General features: G+C 28.0%; 1 protein-coding gene across 1 annotated transcript in view; it reads left to right on the top strand.

Moving 5' to 3' along the window:
• The first annotated feature begins 1,237 nt into the window (after positions 1-1,237).
• Positions 1,238-21,284, top strand: part of LOC117166881 — a 31,514-nt gene continuing 11,467 nt past the window's right edge. Inside the window, exons 1-8 of the mRNA XM_033351299.1 lie at positions 1,238-1,822; positions 4,285-4,743; positions 8,379-8,485; positions 8,570-8,771; positions 8,865-9,033; positions 12,767-12,914; positions 17,588-18,555; positions 19,433-20,000. Coding sequence (XP_033207190.1) covers positions 1,450-1,822; positions 4,285-4,743; positions 8,379-8,485; positions 8,570-8,771; positions 8,865-9,033; positions 12,767-12,914; positions 17,588-18,555; positions 19,433-20,000 — 2,994 coding nt within the window. The 5' untranslated portion in view covers positions 1,238-1,449. The remainder of the gene's footprint in view (positions 1,823-4,284; positions 4,744-8,378; positions 8,486-8,569; positions 8,772-8,864; positions 9,034-12,766; positions 12,915-17,587; positions 18,556-19,432; positions 20,001-21,284) is intronic.

Raw genomic sequence — 21,284 nt, 5'->3', positions numbered from 1 at the left:
TAACACAATAGTTATATTTTTAAACAGAGAGATTCATTTTCAACTGAAACGATTAATCCTCTGCCAAAAATAATGTAACTTTTCAAGCCAGTACTATAAATATAACAAAATTGTTGAATTAAAAAAAAATAAAATTTTCAACCATGTAAGATGAGCTCTCAACAAAAAATGTAATAGTTGATATTTTAACCAAAAATATTAAACTCTAGAACAAAAAACTTTGGATTTATACAAAAAATAGGAATTTAAAACAAAGTATTTGATTATTTAAATAATCAACCACTTTGTTGAAAATTTTCAACCAAAAAAGATTTTTTAGCCTAGGGAGAAAAAAATCAACAAAATTGTTAACTTTTTAACACAAATAAACAAATTTTTCAACAAAATATTTGATTTTTCAGTGAAGAAAGAAAAAAATGTTCACCAAATATCGTTAAATTTTCAAGCCAAAAACAAAATTTGGCACAAAACAGTCAAAATTTCATCAATAATGTACATTTTCTATCAAATAGTTGAATTCTCAATAAAATAATAAAATTGTCATAAATATTCAAAGAAAAAAGCAATAGTTTTGACAGCAAATTTAATATGAAATAAAAAATGTAGAACCTATCTAAAAAAGACGAATTTTGAATAAATCACTGATTTTTAGCAAAAAACAAGATGTGTCATTCAAGAAAGGAAAACATTTCATCAACATTTTTTAATTTTCAAACCAAAAAGATATTTTTTCAGCAAAATAGTTGATTTTGCAATAAAAATATATCTTTCAGTTAAGAAAGACAACAATTTCAACCAATAGTTTAATTTTCAAACAAAAAGGATGGCTTTTTAACAAAATAGTTGAATTTTCATCTTGATATTAAACTTTTAAATAAATAATTAAACTTCAAACTAAATAATGTAATTGTTAACCTGAAAACATTGATTCTTAACTAATGATGTAATAATATACATTTTAACCAAAAAGAATTAATTTTCAACCGAAAAGAGTGCGATTTTTTATTAGGTTTGCTATTAATTAATTTCGAAGCTAGCTACATATTAAAAATTGTAAACACAAAAATAAATATAAACACGATAAATCATGATATAAACATCATCGCTGAGTTCTACCCAATTTATTTTTTAACCAAATTAATAAATATATTAATATTCTTTAAAAAGCGCGCCAATCCTAGGGAATTTTATAACACTGTCTAGTAAGAACTTCCACATCCGGTTGAGCTTTTCTTTGTGTGCAACTGTGAAATCCGAAAGCAGTTGTGTTGTGGGGTTGTGCAGTGAGTGTTGTGTATCAACGGACAAATGAACGCAGCGGCATTACCGTATAACCAAAAAACGCAAGGTGATTGCTGTTCGAAAATTCCTGACGGTTAATAGTTTCGTGATACACGGGACTCAGTGAAAAGTGAGGCTAGAATCCGGGTGCACGTCTTCCCCAGGCCCATGGATAGTGTCGCTGTTAATGGCGGGAACGCCGAGGTGGCGTGCGAAGGTTTTAACCTAGAAACCGTCGAGCAACCGGAGAAACAATCCGAACAAAAATCGGAGGAACCGATGGAAGTAGTCGAAGAAAATGTACAGGAAGTTAATGGGGACGTGAAAGATATCTCATCTCCAGGGAAAAGAAATTTGCGGAAGACCAAGGCCAACTCGACGAGCACCGTCGAGAGTGACGCAAAGCCCAAGATGAAGGGACGTAAACGGAAACTCTCAGAACCTGACATCAACTCCGAGGATTCTGTGGATTTCAGTGGTTTTGACAAACACTGCTTCAATAACTCCCAGACCGGAAACTTGGTTCTTCAAAAACTCATTGGTAATTTTCGGATTATTCTTTCGGAAATTATGCATGCTAGACGAAGATTCCCTTCACGATATGGTTCGCATTCATGCATAATGATTGCAGCAAAATGAGAAACAAAATGTTGATTTGCATCTGATTTTCTGAATTTGTACTCTTGATAGAGTTTTTAAAAATATTATTTTGGCTTCTTTAACAAATGAGTTCTCCATTCTTTTTTCTGCTGTTCTTGATTCATAATTACCACGTTTTATAGTTGGTTATAGAAGGCATTTTATTTCAGACTTATTTCATATTTGTAAATCTAAATAGTATGCACTTTATTGTTGAGCTTCTTTGTCAGAAATTCCAGAAAATCAAATTTTTTCAAAGGCCGAACATAACCTGAAAATTGTTCAAAACACTTTCCCAGTTTGCTCCATTTTTGTGGCCTCTGGAGCGGGAATTTTTTGTAACTAGAAAATGACAGTAAATTTAGCCGTTGACCTTGAATTTGATACATTTTTAGAAAAAAGTGTTTATTCTCTTGATATATCACAAATTTCGTATCGCGTGATATAGTGCATTCTGAAATAAGTTTGATTTCTTTTTTTAAATATTAAGTTGAATGTTTAGCTTTTCAATAAAAAAATCAGTCAATTTACAGTGCATAGTTTAAAAATCTTTTACTTAGAAATGTTTGATTTTATATAATTATTTTTAGGCGTTCATTTTCAAATTAAAGAATTTTGAAATGCAGTTTTCAAGACTTAAACAATTACGAATTAAAAGCGTATTAAGTTGAATTTTTGTAATAAAAAAATGTTTTAAGTTGAACAGCTGGAAATATAAACGAATTTAGGATTATTAAACTTGAGTTCGAGTGTTAAAAATTAAACAATAATAAATGATTTTACAGGAAGATTCTAGACCTGTTCAAAATAAAAAAAATAACTTTAAATTATTAGATTCGTAATTAAACACTTATGTAATCTCAAATCCTAATAAAATATTATTTCAATCTAAAATATTGAAATATTGCAGTGGAATTGTTGAATTTTGATGTATAAATAACAGTTGAACAATTATTATTTTGAAACAACTTAATACTAAAATAATTCAACTGAATAAGGTTTATTCATGAAAAAAAATGAATTCCACAATTCTGTTTTAAAAGTTATAAAAGGAACTTTGGTCTTAATTTTTTATGAATTGGGAGAGGAACTTTTTTATTTTTTTACGTCTTTATCGTGTTGAAGGCGGACAACTTTGGTATTTTAAATTTTTTATTGAGTTTGAAACTGGACATTTTTAGTTTATTTTGAATTGACGGAGAGACGTTTTCTATTTTTAAGATTTTTATCCAGTTGTGCAGAAAGAAGTTTCGGAAGAGGAATTTTGTTTTATTTTTAGGTTTTTCTGAATTGGAAGGGGGACATTTTTTCGTTTTACAGATTTTTGTCAAGTTGAAAGAGAGGAAATCGGTTTTTTTCTGAATTGGAAGATGAATTTGTTCTTTTTTACATTTTTATTGAGTTGAAGCCGGACAAAGTTTGTATTTTATACCTTTTTATTCAGATTGAAACGATGATTTCTAAATTTTTGTTGAATTGGCACAGGGAAATTTTTTTGTTTTTAAGATTTTTATGAAGCTGGAAAGAAGGTAATTTTGGTTTTCAATATTTAATTAATTGTATGAAGAAGAATTTGTTAGTTTTGTTGATTTGGTAGGGAACAAATATTAGTTATAATTTTTATAGTGTTGGAGGGGTCGAAATATTGGGTATTTTTTCTAAATTCGGAAGAGGGACTTTCTTTCGTTTCATAGATTTTTTTATCGAGCTGGAAGGGAGGACGTTTTGGTTTTCATTTTTTATGAATTGGAAGAGGAACTTTTTTCTTTTCTACATTTTTATTGAGTTAAAGGCGGATAAATTTAGCATTTTTATCATTTTTATTGAGCCTGAAATGAGGAATTTTTGGCTTTAATTTTTGTTGAATCGGCGAAGGGCCATTTTACATTGTGAATATTTTTATCGGATTGGTCACGATGAAATTTTCGGCGATTAGTTTTAATTTAGAGCATTGAAAATCCTGGTATCCCTTAGGTGCAAAAAAGTTTCACAGACATTCTCGAAAAAAATATTTCTATTTACTAATTTTGATGTTAATTTTCTTGTCTACATGGTCTATAATCAATTTTTTGAATATTGATTTAAAATTGTGAAAAAATACTCTAGCAAAATTAACAATTTTAAATCAATATTGAAAAATATTGATTATAGATCTTGTAGACAAAAAAATTAACATCAACAATATTAATTCATTAAGCTAGTTAAAAACCTTAACGTAAAGAATAAATATTTCTTTTTTGTTCGTAGAATTGATAACCTTTTTTTTTAATAGATATATTAGATACCATTTCATTTGTATTTTACAGAATTTGTCTTTAAAAACTGAAGAAAATGTCTAAAATTCTATTTTTTTTCTTTTTGCAGCTGAAGCAGAATTGTCTGTCGCTCCTAAACCAAAACGCGGAAGACCTTCTCGAAAGAGTTTTCTAAGTGAAGAAGATTCCGCCGCAGAGAGCATTAAACCTCTCAAAGAATCCGAATCAGATTCCACCGAAAAAGCAAATAATATAGAATCCGAAGGGACTCGTCTGAAATCCGTCGAAGTGGTTACCAAATCGTCAGATTCATCTGTGAATAGCAGTACACCGATATTAAAATTGAGAGGAACTCGATTATCCCGCGGAGTTAGTCCTCCAAGCACGGGAAAGCACAAAGTCGATCTGACGAATCCCGCTTTTCAAGAACCGTTCAAACATGGCTGGAAGCGCGAATTAGTTTTCAGGGGGACCGGTTTTGATGCTAATATGAAAAAAATGTCTGATATTTATTATATCACACCAAAGGGGAAAAAAGTAAGAAGCTTCCGAGAAGTCTCCACGAGCTGTAAGTAGAGCCTTGTTTTTTATTGCATTGTTAAAAATTCAGGATGGTCGTAGGTCAGAAAAAAACGTGGCAATTGGGGAAACGGCAGATAATTTTATTGTTCAGGAAAGGTGAAGGATTTTGCAAAAGTCAGAAAATTTTTATAAGAGTCAGAAGAGAAAAAAGGAGGTCGGAAAAAAAGAAAAATTAGTCAGGGGAATGTTAGGGAATTTTTAAAATAACAGTGGAAACTATGAGTATTTTACAAATGTCACAAAAGCTTACATTTTTGACTTTTTTTATTTCCTCAGCTGTTACAATTGTTAATTAAAACAGTGACGTTAATTAAAAGTGGGAATTATATTATGCCAAATCTTTTTTTGCATTGCTATAAGTGAAAAAAATGCCAACTGGAAAATTACCGGGAATTTTATGGTACCGGGGAAAACCAGGAAATGACAGTGAATTTATTTTTTGACATTTTAACCGATTTAAACAATTTCCTAAATTGTGATTTTTATAAATTATTATATCATTTAGTTTAGAATGTTTAATTCGAAAATATTTAACTTTAAAATTTTTTAATTTTTAAGCATATTTTTAGTTTTTAAGGAAACATTTTAATTTAAAGAATTTCAAAATGCAGTTTTGAAGGTTAAACAAATTAAAAGTAAGAAGTTTTTAAAATCGAAGATTTTTTATAAAAAACAGGGTGGCCGCCGGACCGGGAATTTTACGAATTTTCAGAAGGAAAGTCTGTCTAAGTTCGATTTTAACAGTTTTTGAAGTAATTAAAGTTCATGATTTATCAATAATATATTTTTAATTCAGAGTTTCAGGTATTCCTTTATATTATTTTTATATTCAATTTAATAAATAAATTTATTAATATATTATTTTATAAATTAATTATTAATTTTATTAAATTAAAAATATTGTAAGTCTAAATTATTTAACTTTTATCCTATTTAATTTGAAATTTCTTAATGTAGAAAAAGAATAAGTATTTAATATTTAGCATTATTTCACTATTCATTTAAGGGGAGTAAATTGAAACCAAATATTTAAAAGAAAACAGTTTTAGCGTTACAAGTTTAATCGTTCTATTTAAAAAGTGTTTAATTTATAAGTGAGATTGTTAAATTTTGACGCACAAATAACAATTGAACACTTATTACTTGTAGAAAAAATTTGAGTAATTTTAAGAGATATTTAGAAGTTTTTAAAAGATTTAAAATTAATGAAAAACTTGACATTATTTCAAGTAATTTAAACGAAGTGTGTTAACATTTTTTTAGAACTTCTAAATATATTTTAAAATTAATCGAAATTTTCCTGCAATTTTTGAAAATCACGCAAATTAAATAAAATCTTTAAAATCTTCCATGTTCTTCTTTGATCATTTTTTAAATCTCTTAAAATCTTCTTAAACATTCTGTTACAATAATTTTTCAAAGTGAAAATTCATTTTTAACTTTCCTAAGAATCTTAAGAAATTTTTTATTCTTTTGTAGTCTTTCACAATGCTTAAAACAATTCTAAATTTTTTGTTTGAAATCTGCAAAAATATAAATTTTATTTTAAATTCGGCTGTAAGTATTTCAAATTATTTCAAGTTTTAAGTTTCATTCGAATCTTTTTAAAACTGCTAAATATCTCTTAATATTACTTCAATATTTTTACAAATAATAAGTGTTCTATTGTTATTTACAAATTCAAATGTTTTTTTTATTTGCAGGATTTTCTAAAAGTTATGGAAAAAATTCAATTCATTTTGAAATATATTTAAAAGGTCCGAAAAAAATTCAAAACTGATTTTGAATTTGGAAAAATTTAAAACCACTTCTAGATTTCTGAAGATTTTGAAATAAAATTTTAAAGCTTTTGAAGGATGTCTAGACTATTTTAAATTAAAATAATTTAACTTCTAATTCAAGAAGTGTTAAGTTAAAAAAATGATTTTTCAATTTTTAATGTGTCTAGCTTAAAATTACTTAAAATAATATAATTTAGAAATTTTTTAAAGTTCATTGGTTGATTCTTTAATTTAGACTATTGAAAATGTTAACGTGGATTTATATTTTTGGAGCTTATCTGAGCTTTTGAACTCTATAATTTATAAAAGTTCTAAATGTTTGCGAACCGGGAAATGACCGGGAATTTTTTTCTTCGATTAAAACGGCCTCCCTGTAATATGTTCCTCATCATGCTCCCGTGCTGAAGTAGCTCGAAGTTGAGGCCATAAAATCATGATTACAAAATATTATCCAGTTCTGAGGAAGGAAATGTGGAAATTTACAAGCTAAAAGTGACAAGGACCTAAAATTGGAACAGGCTTGCTTGCAAATCACGATAAGAAGTGCAATTTTCAGTTAACACAAAAAATAAAATCTTGCTACTGAGATATTTAGTTGTTAAATCAGTAGAAAATGAGGTTTATTAGGAAAAGTTAACCAATTCCGAGTAAATCATGCAATAATTCTGAAGTTCAAATTTTATGGCTTTTGAAAATCATCTTTAGCTGACGACTAAATAACTATTTTTTAATGTAAAAAAATAATAAAAACTTCCTGCCGAGATATTGGGCGGCTGAATAAGAATAAATAAGTTTTCATCCAAAAAAATTATTCTATTCGGGGAAAATAAAGATTAACTGTGACAGTATCGCACTGTGACAGACAATTTGTCGTTGAAAATTCTATAAAAAGAAGAAAGTTCTGTGTTTCGTGATAAATAAACAATAATAATTTTACGAAATAACGTTTCTGATCACTTGGCAACAATTTAAGTAAAGAAATCCTATACAAATGACTTTTTGTAGAAAATGAGGATTTAACATTTTATTTTAAAATGTTAAATCCTCTTTTTTTTTTATTTTAAAATGTTAAATCCTATTTTTAAATGTTAAATAATTTTAAAATTCTGAAATTTGATCTTTTATAGTTAGAAATGGAAATATTTGTTTGAAAATTCATGTATTTTGTTGCAAATTCATCTTCTTAGTCGAAAATCAAACTTCGGTTATAAAATGCATCTCTTTTGTTGAGAGTTTATTTTTTTTTGTAAAAATGTAACTATTATATTTTTTTTTTGAGAATTCATCTTTTAAGTGGAAAATTAAACTACTTGGTTACAAATTCAACTACGCTGCTCAAAATTTAACTACTTTTTTGAAAACATTCGGTTTTTTAGCTTGATAATAAATTCAACGGATTTTGGTTGACGGTCATTCTTTCTTTTTTTTTTTTTTTAAATTTCGTCTATTTACTTGAAAATTCAACTATTTTGGTAAGAATTTAATTACTTTGTTAAAAATTAAAATATTTTGATAAATTTTTTTTTTACAAAAATTAAACTTTTTTGTTGAACATTTATATATTTGGATAATAAATTCGCCCAATTGGATTTAAATATTGATCTTTTTTGTTGAAAATTCAGCTGTTTTTGGCTGAATATTAGTCTCAGCTGTTATTTAGAGCTGTTAGAGAAAGTATTCGATGTTAATAATGTTACAAGATTTAAATTCTGGCATTTGAATATTAATGACCAAGGAAAAGTCAGGGAATTTTGAAAATTAAGTTTCTCGGCCACCCTGAAAATTTCATCTTCAAAATACCATCAACTCTGCTTACTTAAATAAAAAATTGATTTTATAGTGACTGCAAAAGAAAATCTGACTTTGGAGAACTTTACCTTTCATAAAGAAGCACTTGGTTTGAATGATCCCGAAAAGGAAATAATTCGAGAAGCCAGAAAAGGAAAGGTATGATTTCGAATTCTTCTTTTTATTCGCTTTAATATAATTCAAATGGCCAGTTATTCAGAAATGATCATGTATTTTATCTAGGACGCAACTCCAATAACAAAGACCCCGAATAAAAAAGTAGGGGCTCCTGCAAAGAAAAGTACAACACCGAAAAAAGCTGAAGATCCTCCGGAATCAACTCCGTTAGTTAAATCTCCTCCTCCTCTTACAAAGGCTGTCGCGAAAGCTGCTAAGACACCCGCGACCCTAAAAGTTAAAGCTGCTAAGAAGACTCCTCTAAAAAGTATGATTTCATGTTTTATTTAATATTTAATAAGTTGACTAATTCCAAAAGACTTTTTATTGTTGTAAATCTACAATTAAAAACTGTTTTTAGAAGAGACAAAGCAGCAAAAGCAATTAGAACGGCAACCAAGTCCTGCACTCGCGGCTTCCGAAGTTAAGGAAAATGAGATGCTTCCACCTCAAAAGAATTCTCCAGCAACAAGGAGGAGTCAACAGGCAGCGGAGAAAACCCTTTCACCGAAGGCAAAGCGGGCATTGAAGTGAGTTTTCTTTTCTTTTTAATTATAAATTTTTCTGGATATCTTGGATGCTTGACATAGAAGAGTGAGGATTCAGATTCTCTATTGCTTTTTAAATTTGAGAAATCTCAAGACACTAGTTTCAAGTATGTAATCTCTTGCGTTCCAGTTAGAATATGATTAAAAAAAAAAATATACTCCATCTTGTAGCGAGGCGTACATCAGTATATTTTATAAACACTTTCATTACTGATACTTAAATTTGTATTCCTCAATTTTTAGTCAAGTCCATATGAAACAAAATCTTACAGAAATTAACTCTTTCAAAATGGGCTGTAGATGTCTACCTGTCCAGAAAAATTCGGGGAATTTTGTTCGCTAGTAATGACCGGGAAATTGATTCAGTGAATAGGATTTTTCATTCGATTGTACTAAAATGAATGTTAAAAGTGTTTTTTTTTTTATTTCGCGGACAGGGTGTCTATCCTACCTGGAAAATCTGGATTTGTAAGGCAATTTTCTCTTTAAGTCGGCATTTTTCGCGAGCGTTATTAATTTTTTTTAAAATTAAAATAATAAATTGATTAACAATGATTATTCAATTGTAAAAATAACTATATATTAACGTATAAAACTGTTTTGATGAAAATTCGTTTTTTTGTTTGTTTGAAATCAATTTTTTTAACTGAAAATTTGGCTTCTGTTTTTGGTTAAAAATTGATTGGTTTTAGTTGAAAGTTCATGTATTTTGTTGAAAATTCGTTCTTTTGGTTGAAATTTTTTTTTCTGAATTCATATTTTTTGAATGAATATTTAATTGGTTGAGAGTTTCTTTGGCTGAAAATTAATTTTATCACTGAAAAGTTAACTATTCTTGAACCTTAGCTTTAACTGTAGTTGATTTTTTTAATGCAAATATTACCATTTAATATTTGGTTGCAAAATTATCTTTTTTGGTTGAAAATGTTGAATTTTTGGTAGAAATTAATCTTCTGGTTTGAAAATAAATCTTTGCGTCGGAAATTTGATGATTCTAATTAAAGACTCATCGTCGTGGTTAAAAATTCATGTTTTTGTATTCAAATTCAACTATTTCAGTTGAATATTCATAATATTAGTTGTAAAATGAATTATAACTGTAAATTTAACTATTCAATTGTTGTTTGACAATTTATCTTTTTAATTTAAAATTCGTGTATTTTCTATGAAATTCGTCTTCTTTGATAAAAATGAATCTTCTATTTCATTTTTGGTTAAAAATATGTCTTTTTGTATTTGAGAATGCAAATATTTCGCTGAAAATTCATGTTTTTTGCTGAAAAATCGTCTTTGTTGTAGAAAATTCATCTTTTTGGTTGAAAATAAGACTGCTTAGTTTAAAATTGAACTCCTACCTCAAAAGTTAACCTTTTTGTTTAAAATTCATCTATTCCAGATGAAGATTCATCATTCTAGTTGAAAATTCATTTTTTCAGTTGGAAATAAAACTAGTTGGTTCAAAGTTACATTCACTTGGTTTAAAAAATGAATCTGTTTTTTTTTTTGTGAAAAAATAATTTTTTGTAACTATTCTATTTCAGATTGAAAACTGATATTTATTAGTTGAAAATTCATCTATTTATTTGAAAATTGATCTTTTCAGTTAAAGATTCAACTGTTTGATAGAGAATTTGATTTTTTGTTTGTTTGAAAGAGAGAGAGAGAAATCGTCTTTTTGGTAGAAAATTAATCTTTTTGGTTGAAAATTCATCTATTTTTTTGAAAATCCAAATTTATAGTTAAGAATTTACGAATTTGAAGCGGTTTAAACAGAATTTAATACAGCAACATATTATATTACCTAAATATTCACTGCATTTTTAATATAAGTAGATGAAATAAAAACTTGCTTGAATTATCATTCAAATTGATGGACTTTAGAGACAAATTCAAGAAATTATTAATGATGTTTTAGTATTTAATTAGTTAAATAATCTTTCAGGCTACAATATTTAAGAATATCTTGTAATATTAAATTCCTAGAAACTAAAAAAAAATTATATATAAACTCAAGAAAAAATATATCTGGAAACAACTTGAGATACCTGAAAAAAACATGGAATTATCAGATAATTTTTTTTTAGAATTTGAGTAGACACCCTGTCACCCTGTTGATTAGTCACAAAACGAGCAATGAAAATGACGTTTTAAATTTTATATTGCAATTTTTAAAAATATTTTGAAATCTATAAATCTTTGAAATCAAAGAGTGAAAATTTTAAGTTTTGAAATGAAAATATAAAGACTGTAATTATGATTTTCAACAGAGGATTTTGGAAGAGATATTTTTAATTCAGAATTTGAGAAGCGAATTTTCTAAAAGAATTATTATAGCTCTGATTTGAACAGGGAATTTTTGAAGAGTTATATCTGGATTAAAAAAAATAACTGTAGTGAAGTATAATTCTGGCTAGGAACAGATTCTTAGAGAAAATTTTTATTTTGAGCCGACGCAGGAAATGTCCCGAAAGAATTTTAATTCAGATTTGGAAAAGGAAATTTTCAACATTATTTATAATTCTGACTTGGTACAGTGAATTTTCCAAAACAATTACAATTTTGAGCTAGGCCAGTGAAATCCCCGGGATTTTTGTTTATATTTGGGAATTTTTTCTACGTTCTCTTCCTTTTATTGTTTATACGAAAATTATTGCAAAATAGTGCAGATTTCAATGTTTTTTATAACTCAAAATAAAATCCTAATTTAATAAACAGATTTTCAAAAATCGCTAATGAAAATATATGCAGAGTCCGTCTAAGTATTTAAAAATTTGGGAAAAATTACTTATATGATTTTGACTTCAGCGTTTCAAAAATTTATTTCACTTTGTAGTATGATAAATCGATATATTTAGCTATTTCTTATTTTTAATTTGTAGTTTGAAATAGGTACTTTACAAGACATTTTATGTACTTTTTTTATTTATAATTTCTAAGTGAAGTCGTCCAGACTTCGTCGTCTAAAATTGTTGAGATATATTTATAAAAAAATTCATGAAGGAAAATGTGGAAAATGCTTGGGATTTAAAAAGGTAAACTATTTTCAATCGCCGATATAATTAAATAAATTTGATAGAAATCTCCTGATTACTTATTTCATATATTTTGCAAAAATATTTATTCCAAGAGAAAAAATATTTTAAAAATATTCAAGTTTCGTTTAAACTTTAAACAAGTAAAAGTAAAACAAGTTAAAAAAAGGCAAAAAGTAAAATTTTAGCGAGTTTATAGAAATGTAATTTGAAAATGATCTCAAGAACATTGAAATTTGCACTACTTTTTTTCAATATCTTCTTAAAAATTCACAAAATATCTTCATTCCGACTGAGGATAAGTTTAACACGTTCAAGTAAATAATAGTTATTTTTTTCCCCGAAGTAAATTTTGTCGGGAAAACTCCGGGAATTTCAAAAAGCCTGGAAAATTGGCCGGTGAATAGCCGGGGAATTAAAAATCATCCTTTGGGTAGACACTCTGCTCTTGCAATGATCACAACTGACATTTATTACAACACGACTTGCAATGAATTCTCAAATTTAAAAGGATTAGTTAAATGAAAAGTAAAATTAGATTGATTAGGATGCTTTCCAGGCCCGAATCCTTTTGTTTTCTCGTCCTAGTTTCCTTCTTCGCCCCACATTTCTTTGGCTTCTTTTCGTATGGCTCTATTTGATACTACCTTAGTCCCTTTTCCCTATCAACGCACGTCTTGCAGGGCCAAAGTTCTGGAACCATGTAGCATCCGATGTTCAACCAGCATGGGCCAGATTCCGAGTTTACAGTGTTGCGTCTGCCTTTGTCTTTATCACCCTGAATGCGTCAACAGCGTGGATCATGCAGGCAGTGATGATTATGTCTGCGAGGTACGAATATCATTTGTAAAGTTCTCGATATACCTAGACAAGTGGCTCTTTTAACCTTAAATTTCGCATGAATTAATTGGGGAAATTTTCCCTAGAATTTAGTTTTAAGGAACTTGTTTCCACTTTTTCGGGTATCATTTTTTCGACTGGATTTCCAGGGTGGCCCGCTGGACTGTGAAATTACCGGGAATTTTATGAGACTGGGAAATGCCAGTAAATTTTTTTTTTTACTGGGTATTTCCCAAATGTTTAGAACAAAATCTGTCCGACTTTGATACTAATAGTTTTTTAAACAATTAGTTGAATTTTTATCTGTTTAAATTATTATATCATTTCAGTTTAGAATGCTTAATTAGAAAATCTTTCACTTTTAAAATTGTCCATTTTAGGCTTTAATTTTTGAACGTACTCTTTAATTGGAATATTTTTTAAATGCAGTTTTAAAGACTTAAACTATTAAAAATCAGAAGTGTTTGAAATGGATTTTCGATAAAAAAAAACCTTTTTAGTTGATCAATTGTGCATATAAATTAATTCATGAGTTTTAAAATTGAACTCTACTTTAAAATTTAAAAAGTAAATTATACTAATGGATTTTACAAAACGGTTCGTTATAAGTTTACAATTTTAGAATTTGCAAATTTTAACGTTAAAAATTAAATTTTTTCAATTGGAAAGTCTTACTGTTTAAACAAATGTAAACTCCCGATTGAAACTTTATAAAAATTTTCAATTTTAAAACAACTTTAAAATAATATATTCGTAATTAAAGGTTTTTATTAAATTTTAAATCTTATTATTCAGTCTAAAAAACTCCATTTTAAACCATATTTTCACTTCAACCATCAGCTTAAATTTACTTCTCTGAGTGCTGAGGGAAAAACAATGGACCAAATGCATGGAATTCGATCCATTTTTACCTTATTTTGTTCATACATTTGTAAAAACTAATATTTTCTATATAAGTGTATTTAAAAAATAATTTTTATTTTTTAAGAACTATATAATGAAATAATAAAATTGTAATAATTATTATTTATTACGAAGATATTAGAAAAATAAAGTTTTGTCCCAAGCAGTTGGTTCATTGTTTTCCTCTCAGCATTCAACGAAGTGAAGTTAGCTGGTGGTTCAAGTGAAAATACCTAATTTGAAAATTTTCAAGTGAGAAAAATCACTTAATCTTTAGAAATATCTGACTGTTTATTTAAAATCAGTATTTATGCGTTAAATATTCAAAACTTAACTTTGAACGTTACAGTTTTAATTGCTAATAATTTAAATAAAGTTTTGACATGTACTGGCAAAATTCGGCTATTCGTACCAAAATTTCGGTGAAAATAGCCCATGGTCTAATTTAAAACAAAATATAGATTTCGGCAGATTTTGAACTAAAAATGTTGAAGTTTTTTCATAATTTTAAAATGCTTCAGAAGAATAAAGAATATTACCTTAGAAAATAATTTTTTATTATGAAAAATTAATTTTAAGAGAATATTTAAAAAGATTTAGAAAGAGTAAAAAAATTATCAAAAATTAATGTGGAAGATTTGTAGCCAATTTTCTTATTTGGTAGGATTTTAAATAAATTTGTAGGAAAAATATTAGAAAAAATTCGAATCATTTAAAAAGATGTTCAGAAGTTCTGAAAAAATTCTTGAAATAATTTAAAATTTGGAAAAAAATGTAAACCGTGTAGATGTTTTAAGTTTTTGGAATAATATTTTGAAGCATTTTAAGAATGTTTAAACTGTTTAAAATGAAAATAATTTAACTTTTAATTTAAGAATGAAATTTTATGTATCTAAATTATTAAACCTCTAAATCAAACATTTCTAAATTAGAAATATTATAAAATCTCTAATTTTCAAAGTTTTAAATCGAAAAATTTTTAGCTTTAGAGCTAGATTTTTTAAATTTCATTGACCATTAAAAATGATTGCGAACCGGGCCATGACCGGGAATTTTTTTTCTTTGACTAAAGCGGCCACCCTGATTTCACTTTAATACAATTTTGTACAATAGGACGTATCGAAACAAATAAAGTTCATCATTCGTAGTTCAAATTTGGATAACAAATTTATTTTGGGATTCAATTAAAGTGTTATGTAAAAAATGTTTTTTTTTTGTCATCGCATAGTAGATTTAGTTCAAAACTACAAAGAGCGAAACATTTTATTTGAAGGCCAACTAATTCTACTATATGAATTTATACATGTATAGCAATAGTGCCATTGCAATATTTTTCACCCTGCCTGAACTAACTTTAAATTTTTTTAAATAATTAAAAATCTACAGTTTCGCTATTTTTTTAGAGATATATATCAATTTTTCTCGACTATTAGGCCATGAAATTGATTATATATGTTATCAGAAATGTATTTTAAATATATTTCAAAAATAATATACGAGGAAAGTTAATATTTAAATAATTTTTATTGATTTTGAATTAAAAGAAATTATTTAAAAGTAAAATGTTTTCTATTATATCTAAATTTGCGAGTGTGTAGTGAGAAACCCATTAATTAAAAAAAAATTGTATTAAATTTCAAGGACGCTTAAGCAAAAAAATTTTTTTTAAATGAATTTTTCATACCAATTTTTGTATTCTGAAAAACATTTTTACTTATTAAAACGCTCAAAATTCATTTTATCGTGAAATAAAAAATAGTATGTCATTTATAGATGTTTTTTTATAATTAAAAGTCAATACAAATTATTTTAAAAAAGTTAATATTGATTAATAATGAAATATTTGTAGTAAATTTTTAGACGAAGCACTTTAGTTTTTCGACACGCTCTATTGTATGATAAATTATTAGCGGAATTGTTTATCCAAAAAGCTAGCCGATTTATAAATAAACCAAGAAATTGCAGCACTGTGCCGTTAAACCAAGTCTGAATGAGAGTCTAATGCTAATGGTTTTTTTTTATTATGGTTGTCGATATTTGGATTTAATTGATTAAAAATTCAAAACTTGTCGAGAAGTATTTTATGTGCAACCATAATAAATTATTATGTTTTTTCAAGAAAAACGATTGCAATTCAAATTAAAAAGGGCCTGATCGATAAATATATGCGCCGAAACGAGAAATCGGGAATTTGGGAAGACTGGAAAATTGCAGTAAGTTTATTTTCCGACCGGGAATTTTACCAATTTTTATAAGGAAAATCTATTCAATCACTTGAAATACCACAAATTCCATATAAAATGATATAAAGTAATTTAAAATGTGTTCGATTTCAACTTGTTTTAAAGCTAAGTTCAATTGTTAACTTTTCCAAGTATGAAATCATTCAGTTTGCACAGTGTAATTCTAAAATCTTTCACTTTAAATATTTTTTATTCTAGGTCTTTGTTTTTAAGCGTACCTTTTCAATGTTTAGAATTTAAAAAGACAGTTTTGAAGACTTGAATAATTAAAAATAAGAAGCGTTTGAAATTGAAAATTATTGATCAGAAATTTTTTTAGTTGATTAACTTTAAATACAAATTAATTCATGATTTTTAAAACTTAACCTATTTCCGTTCGAAAGCCTTAGTCGTTGAACAAATGTAAGTATCCGATTGAAATTTTATAAACTATTTTTCATTTGAAAATAACTTAAAAGTAATAGATACTGTTCATTTAAAATTACAAATTCTAATCAAATATTCAAAACCACAATTTGAAACTTCCATTTCAAACATTTTTAATTGATGAGTAAAAGTGTTGAATTTCGATGTATAAATAACAGTTAAACATTTATTAATTGGAAGCGACATAAATTGTAATAATTCAACTTATAATTTCAACATTTTTCATTTTATAAAAAACCTTTGAATCGTTCAATTTTTTATGTTTCTAACCATAACTTGCCTCAAATGATATAATTTTAAGCATTTACAAATTTATTAATATATTTTTCAACTTGGAATTTTTAAAAATGATTCGTAAATTTATATTTTATACCCAAAAATATCTGAATTGTTCAATTTATAAAAGTTCAAAAACAGTTATTTTGCAGTTGAATGCCATTTAATTAAATATGATTCAATTGAAAAGTGTTAAAAGCTCTTATTTTTTACGTGTAAATTATTGAGTGTTTGAATAAAAAAATTGTTCACTTGAATTTTTGAAGGTGAATTTTCGAGAATTCCATTTTGGGTGCATTAATTTGAATTTGAGGTTCGATTACTTCAAATGAACAAATTCTGAGCTTTAAAAGTTCGATTTTTTTCCTCCATTAAAACGGCCTCCCTGATCAGGCAACATTTACAATCTTTAGGGAATTGTTTATTTACCATATCTTCTTACAAAAATGTTTGCATTTCATATTGTTTAAGTACTAAATTCGACTTTTTTAAAGAGGCAACTCAAGGATTATTTTAATTTTCGTCTTGAAATGTTTATGGAGTGGCAGGCAACAATAAGAAAAAAATCCCATTAACATTTAACTTTCATTTAGACTTAGTTCAGCCGCAACGTGGAAAATTATGTGGATTTTACAGAAAAGTTTAATAAGTAAATGAATTTACAAACGTATGGATGGTATGAATTATTCATGAGATTCTTTAAACTGAAACTTTTATAAAGATAAAATGAAAAATTCTCGATTTCTTTAGGGGTAATAAAAATTATATCGAACTTTGGTCAAAAACGTCTCCAGTAAAGTAGGTTTCTTTTTGTAGAATTGTCGGCAAGACACGGAAGAAACAGTTTCTCAACTTCAACCACTGAATTCGTCTCTCACGCCTCCACCATTAATACCAATTAGCATGTTAAACACATCCAACGCAAAATCCAAGCTTCAGGGAAACTTAGCGCCTCCGAAACTGCAAAGAATACCAAAGGCCGATGGTTCAGAGCCACATTTGCGAATTGCTTCCAAACATTCAAAAGCAGTTTCCGTTCTGACTTCATCTGCGCAGTCTGATAAAAAAGAAGCAAAAAGATTCGCTCAAACTGAAAATGACTTTCTGCACAGCTATGATGGCATAGTTCCAAAACCTGCGCAAAACATTGCCACAATGGCAGGAAAAAGGTACATTATTGTACCAAAAAATAACACGATGTCTGTGCAACCTGCGATCACATTAAAACCTGACAAGATCGGAGACAAACCTCCTACTTTACAAAAAAATTCTGCAACTGATAATTCTAATGTAACTGAAAATCAAAGTTCGCAAGTGGCGGCGACGGAAGAGCCAATTGAGAAGGTCGCTAGTAAAAAAGATAATGAAGTCTTAGCAGATAAGCCAGAGGCTAATCATAAAGATGAGAATAATGATCAGAAAGTCAAAGATAATTCAAAAGATGTTTCTAAAGATGATTCGAAAGATGCTTCCAAAGATACTTCGAAATCAGAAGAAACTCCTGCCGAACCTCCGAAAGATAATTTAATTACAATGGATGTTGACTCTAATGAATTGTCTGATCATGTAATACAAGAGTTGGAAGATATTAGATTTCCTGAGGTTGAACCTCCAGCGAAGAAAAAATTGAAAAAATTAGAGGCGAAGAATCGAAGATCGTCACAAAATAAATACTTAGCAAATGGTACCACGCACAATAATGATAATTTTAAAGTGGAGAATTCTAATTCAGTGGATGATCGGACTTCGACTGCGATCCTCAATATTGCGCGAGCGGGCATCAAGTAAGCAATTTTCTTAAAGTCCTTTTGTTTTCAATTCTTCTTCTAGTAATTTTTTATTTCAAATTAACTCTCTTCTGAGGTTTTGGCAGTTGCTATGTACATATTGTATTTACACGATTTATGTGATTGACTGAATGCACGACGAAGGAATTTAGTCAAACACATTTTTTATATCTACAATGATTGCGATGATTTTCATTTTCTGTGGTGCCATTGTTTCTTCTACACAAGCCAAGGTACTTCGAAACTGTAGGAAATCAGGGCAAGCTTTCTCAAATTTGAATAAACAGATAAATATTTAGATATTTAAGGAAAAATTGTAAATGCAATATACGCTGGTGTTTTTTATATTTGAAAATATAAAAGTCAGCTGGAAAAATGAATTTGATTTTGACTTTTGACCGAAGCCCACTGCCTTAGCTTCGAAATATTGCCAAAAAGTTCCAATGACGAAACGATTGATTCTCAATGTAAGATTGATTAATTCTGTATTATTTTTATTGTGATTTAGTTTTAACATTGAACGTTGTATTATTTTAAAGTTGCATTCATGCTGCAATTATAGAACCAGCTCAACATAAGTGCTTCGCTTGCTGAAAAAAATCTAATTCATTTTTACTTTTTATATTTACAGATATAAAGACATGTGCGAGCCGAATCACAAACATTATTTAGTGCGTTTTCCCATCAATCTTCCAAAACTCCTTTCCCTTCTTCATCATTCTAGACCTAGAGAAGCTTTCTTTAATTTCGTTTAAAGTCGCCATCGCATCTCTATGATTTATCGTTGAGAAATTGCTTTATAGTTGTTCAAATTGTTACTAAATAATACCGAATTCTCTGATATAATCGAATTGCTTCTCTTTTGTGTTTACAGAAAGAAACAGATTCAGGCTGAGACGGATCAGAGACAACATTTTATGGTGTCAGTTTGCGCTGGTTACCACGCATTATCGAAAATATTTCAATACCTGAAAGTTCAGGAATTACTGCGAGCTGCGAGGGTTTGTAAAATGTGGAGAGATCTTGCAGCGCATCCTTCTTTGTGGAAAACGGTGCGAATGAAAAATAGTCAGGTAACGGATTGGGACGGCCTGGCAGAAACTTTGAAGAGACGTGGTACCCAACACTTGGATTTGAGAAAAATGCTAGTTTCGGGTGACTTTGACACGATGTGGAAAAAGTTCGTCTCCGTAATTCCACAAGTGACGAGTCTTGTAAAGCTAGAATTGTGTCGTTGTTCAGAGGTTGTTGTAGAAGAAGTCATAAAAAATTGTCCACAGCTGGAAGTCTTGAGCGCTCTGACGATAAAGTGCGAGGCATTAAATCTAGAGTCGGTAGGAAATCTTAAGAAATGTCACGAGTTAAGACTGAAATCTGTGGGAGGGATGCAACTTAAAGGTGACCTTGCACCTTTGCAAGAACTAACGCAGCTGACACATCTGGTAAATCTTTTTTGTTTATTAAAGAAAACGTTTCTAATTTTTAAAATTGTTTTTTTTTTCTTTTAGTTTCTAGCTTTTCAGAAGCAGGCATTTTTCAACTTGATTCCTTAGTTATTTATAAACTTGTAATTAAATTAGAAAGCCTGCATGTGGAGTCATTCAAAATTTTTTAATTCTAAATGCTCCACAGTTGTATACAACTTCTTGGTACTTAATTGTTACATTTCTAATATGAAGAAAAACTTGGTTTTCGGAGAATTTATTTAGTTATTCTTTCGAGAATTGCAGTATTATTGTTAATGAAATCGTGTCAAAGAGAAAATAATAATTTTAAGACACTGTCTATGGTTACGGAATTTTCCGTAACGTTAACCCTGAAGGAGCTTGAAAAGGTAAACGGAATATTTCGTAACCATAGACAGTGAGTAATTTTTATGAAATAATTTGAAACATAGGTACAAAACTTATTCAGGCTTGAAATTTTATATTTTCAACGGAAATATCTTGTCTCTTCTTACCAAAATTGGAGAAATTATACAATTTCACTTGTCCAATTTATGGAAATATACTCTATATCGCCTATACTTATTGTAAATGTAATTCTTAAGTATAGGGACTAATAACTATTTGATAATAATTTTACTGCAATTTAGTTTCCCACACTTTTTATGCACAATTTTTAATTTTTCAAATTTTTTATGTTTAAAATTCGTATTTTTGGGTTGGAAATGAACTTTTTTGTTGAAAGTTCATATTTTGGGTTTGACAATTGAACATTTTTTCTGAAAAATTTGTGTCTGGCTTAAAAGTTCAACATTTTGAGTGAAAATTTTTTCGTTATTGATTGAAAAATCTTTCTTAATTGAAAATTCAACTCTTGTTGATCATTCGACTTTTTTGTTTACAAATTCATCTTTTTTTTACAGAAATTTATCATTTTTTGCTAAAAATGCAAGAGTTTGGTTTCAAATTTTTTTTACATTGAGAATTTAACTATATATTTTGTACAAAATTCGTCAGACTTAGTTAAAAGGTAAATTTTTGGCTGAAGGATTATTATTTTAGTTAAAAATTAATTTCTTTGGTTGAAAATTCCTATATTTTGGGTCGAAAATTCAATAAGTAACCTGTTAGGTTAAAAAATTGTACTACTTGGTTAAAAATTCATGTCTGGGTGAAGATTAATCATTTTAGTATAAACCTTAATTTATAAAACTGAAGATTCCTCTTTTTTGGGTTGAAAATTCAACTTTTTGTAGATATTTTTTTGCTTTACAATTCAAC

Source organism: Belonocnema kinseyi, chromosome 2, assembly GCF_010883055.1.
Source record: "Belonocnema kinseyi isolate 2016_QV_RU_SX_M_011 chromosome 2, B_treatae_v1, whole genome shotgun sequence".
In the NCBI taxonomy this organism is placed as follows: Eukaryota; Metazoa; Arthropoda; class Insecta; order Hymenoptera; family Cynipidae; genus Belonocnema; species Belonocnema kinseyi.
The sequence above is the reverse complement of the archived record's forward strand: the minus strand, read 5'-3'. Positions and strand labels throughout refer to the sequence as shown.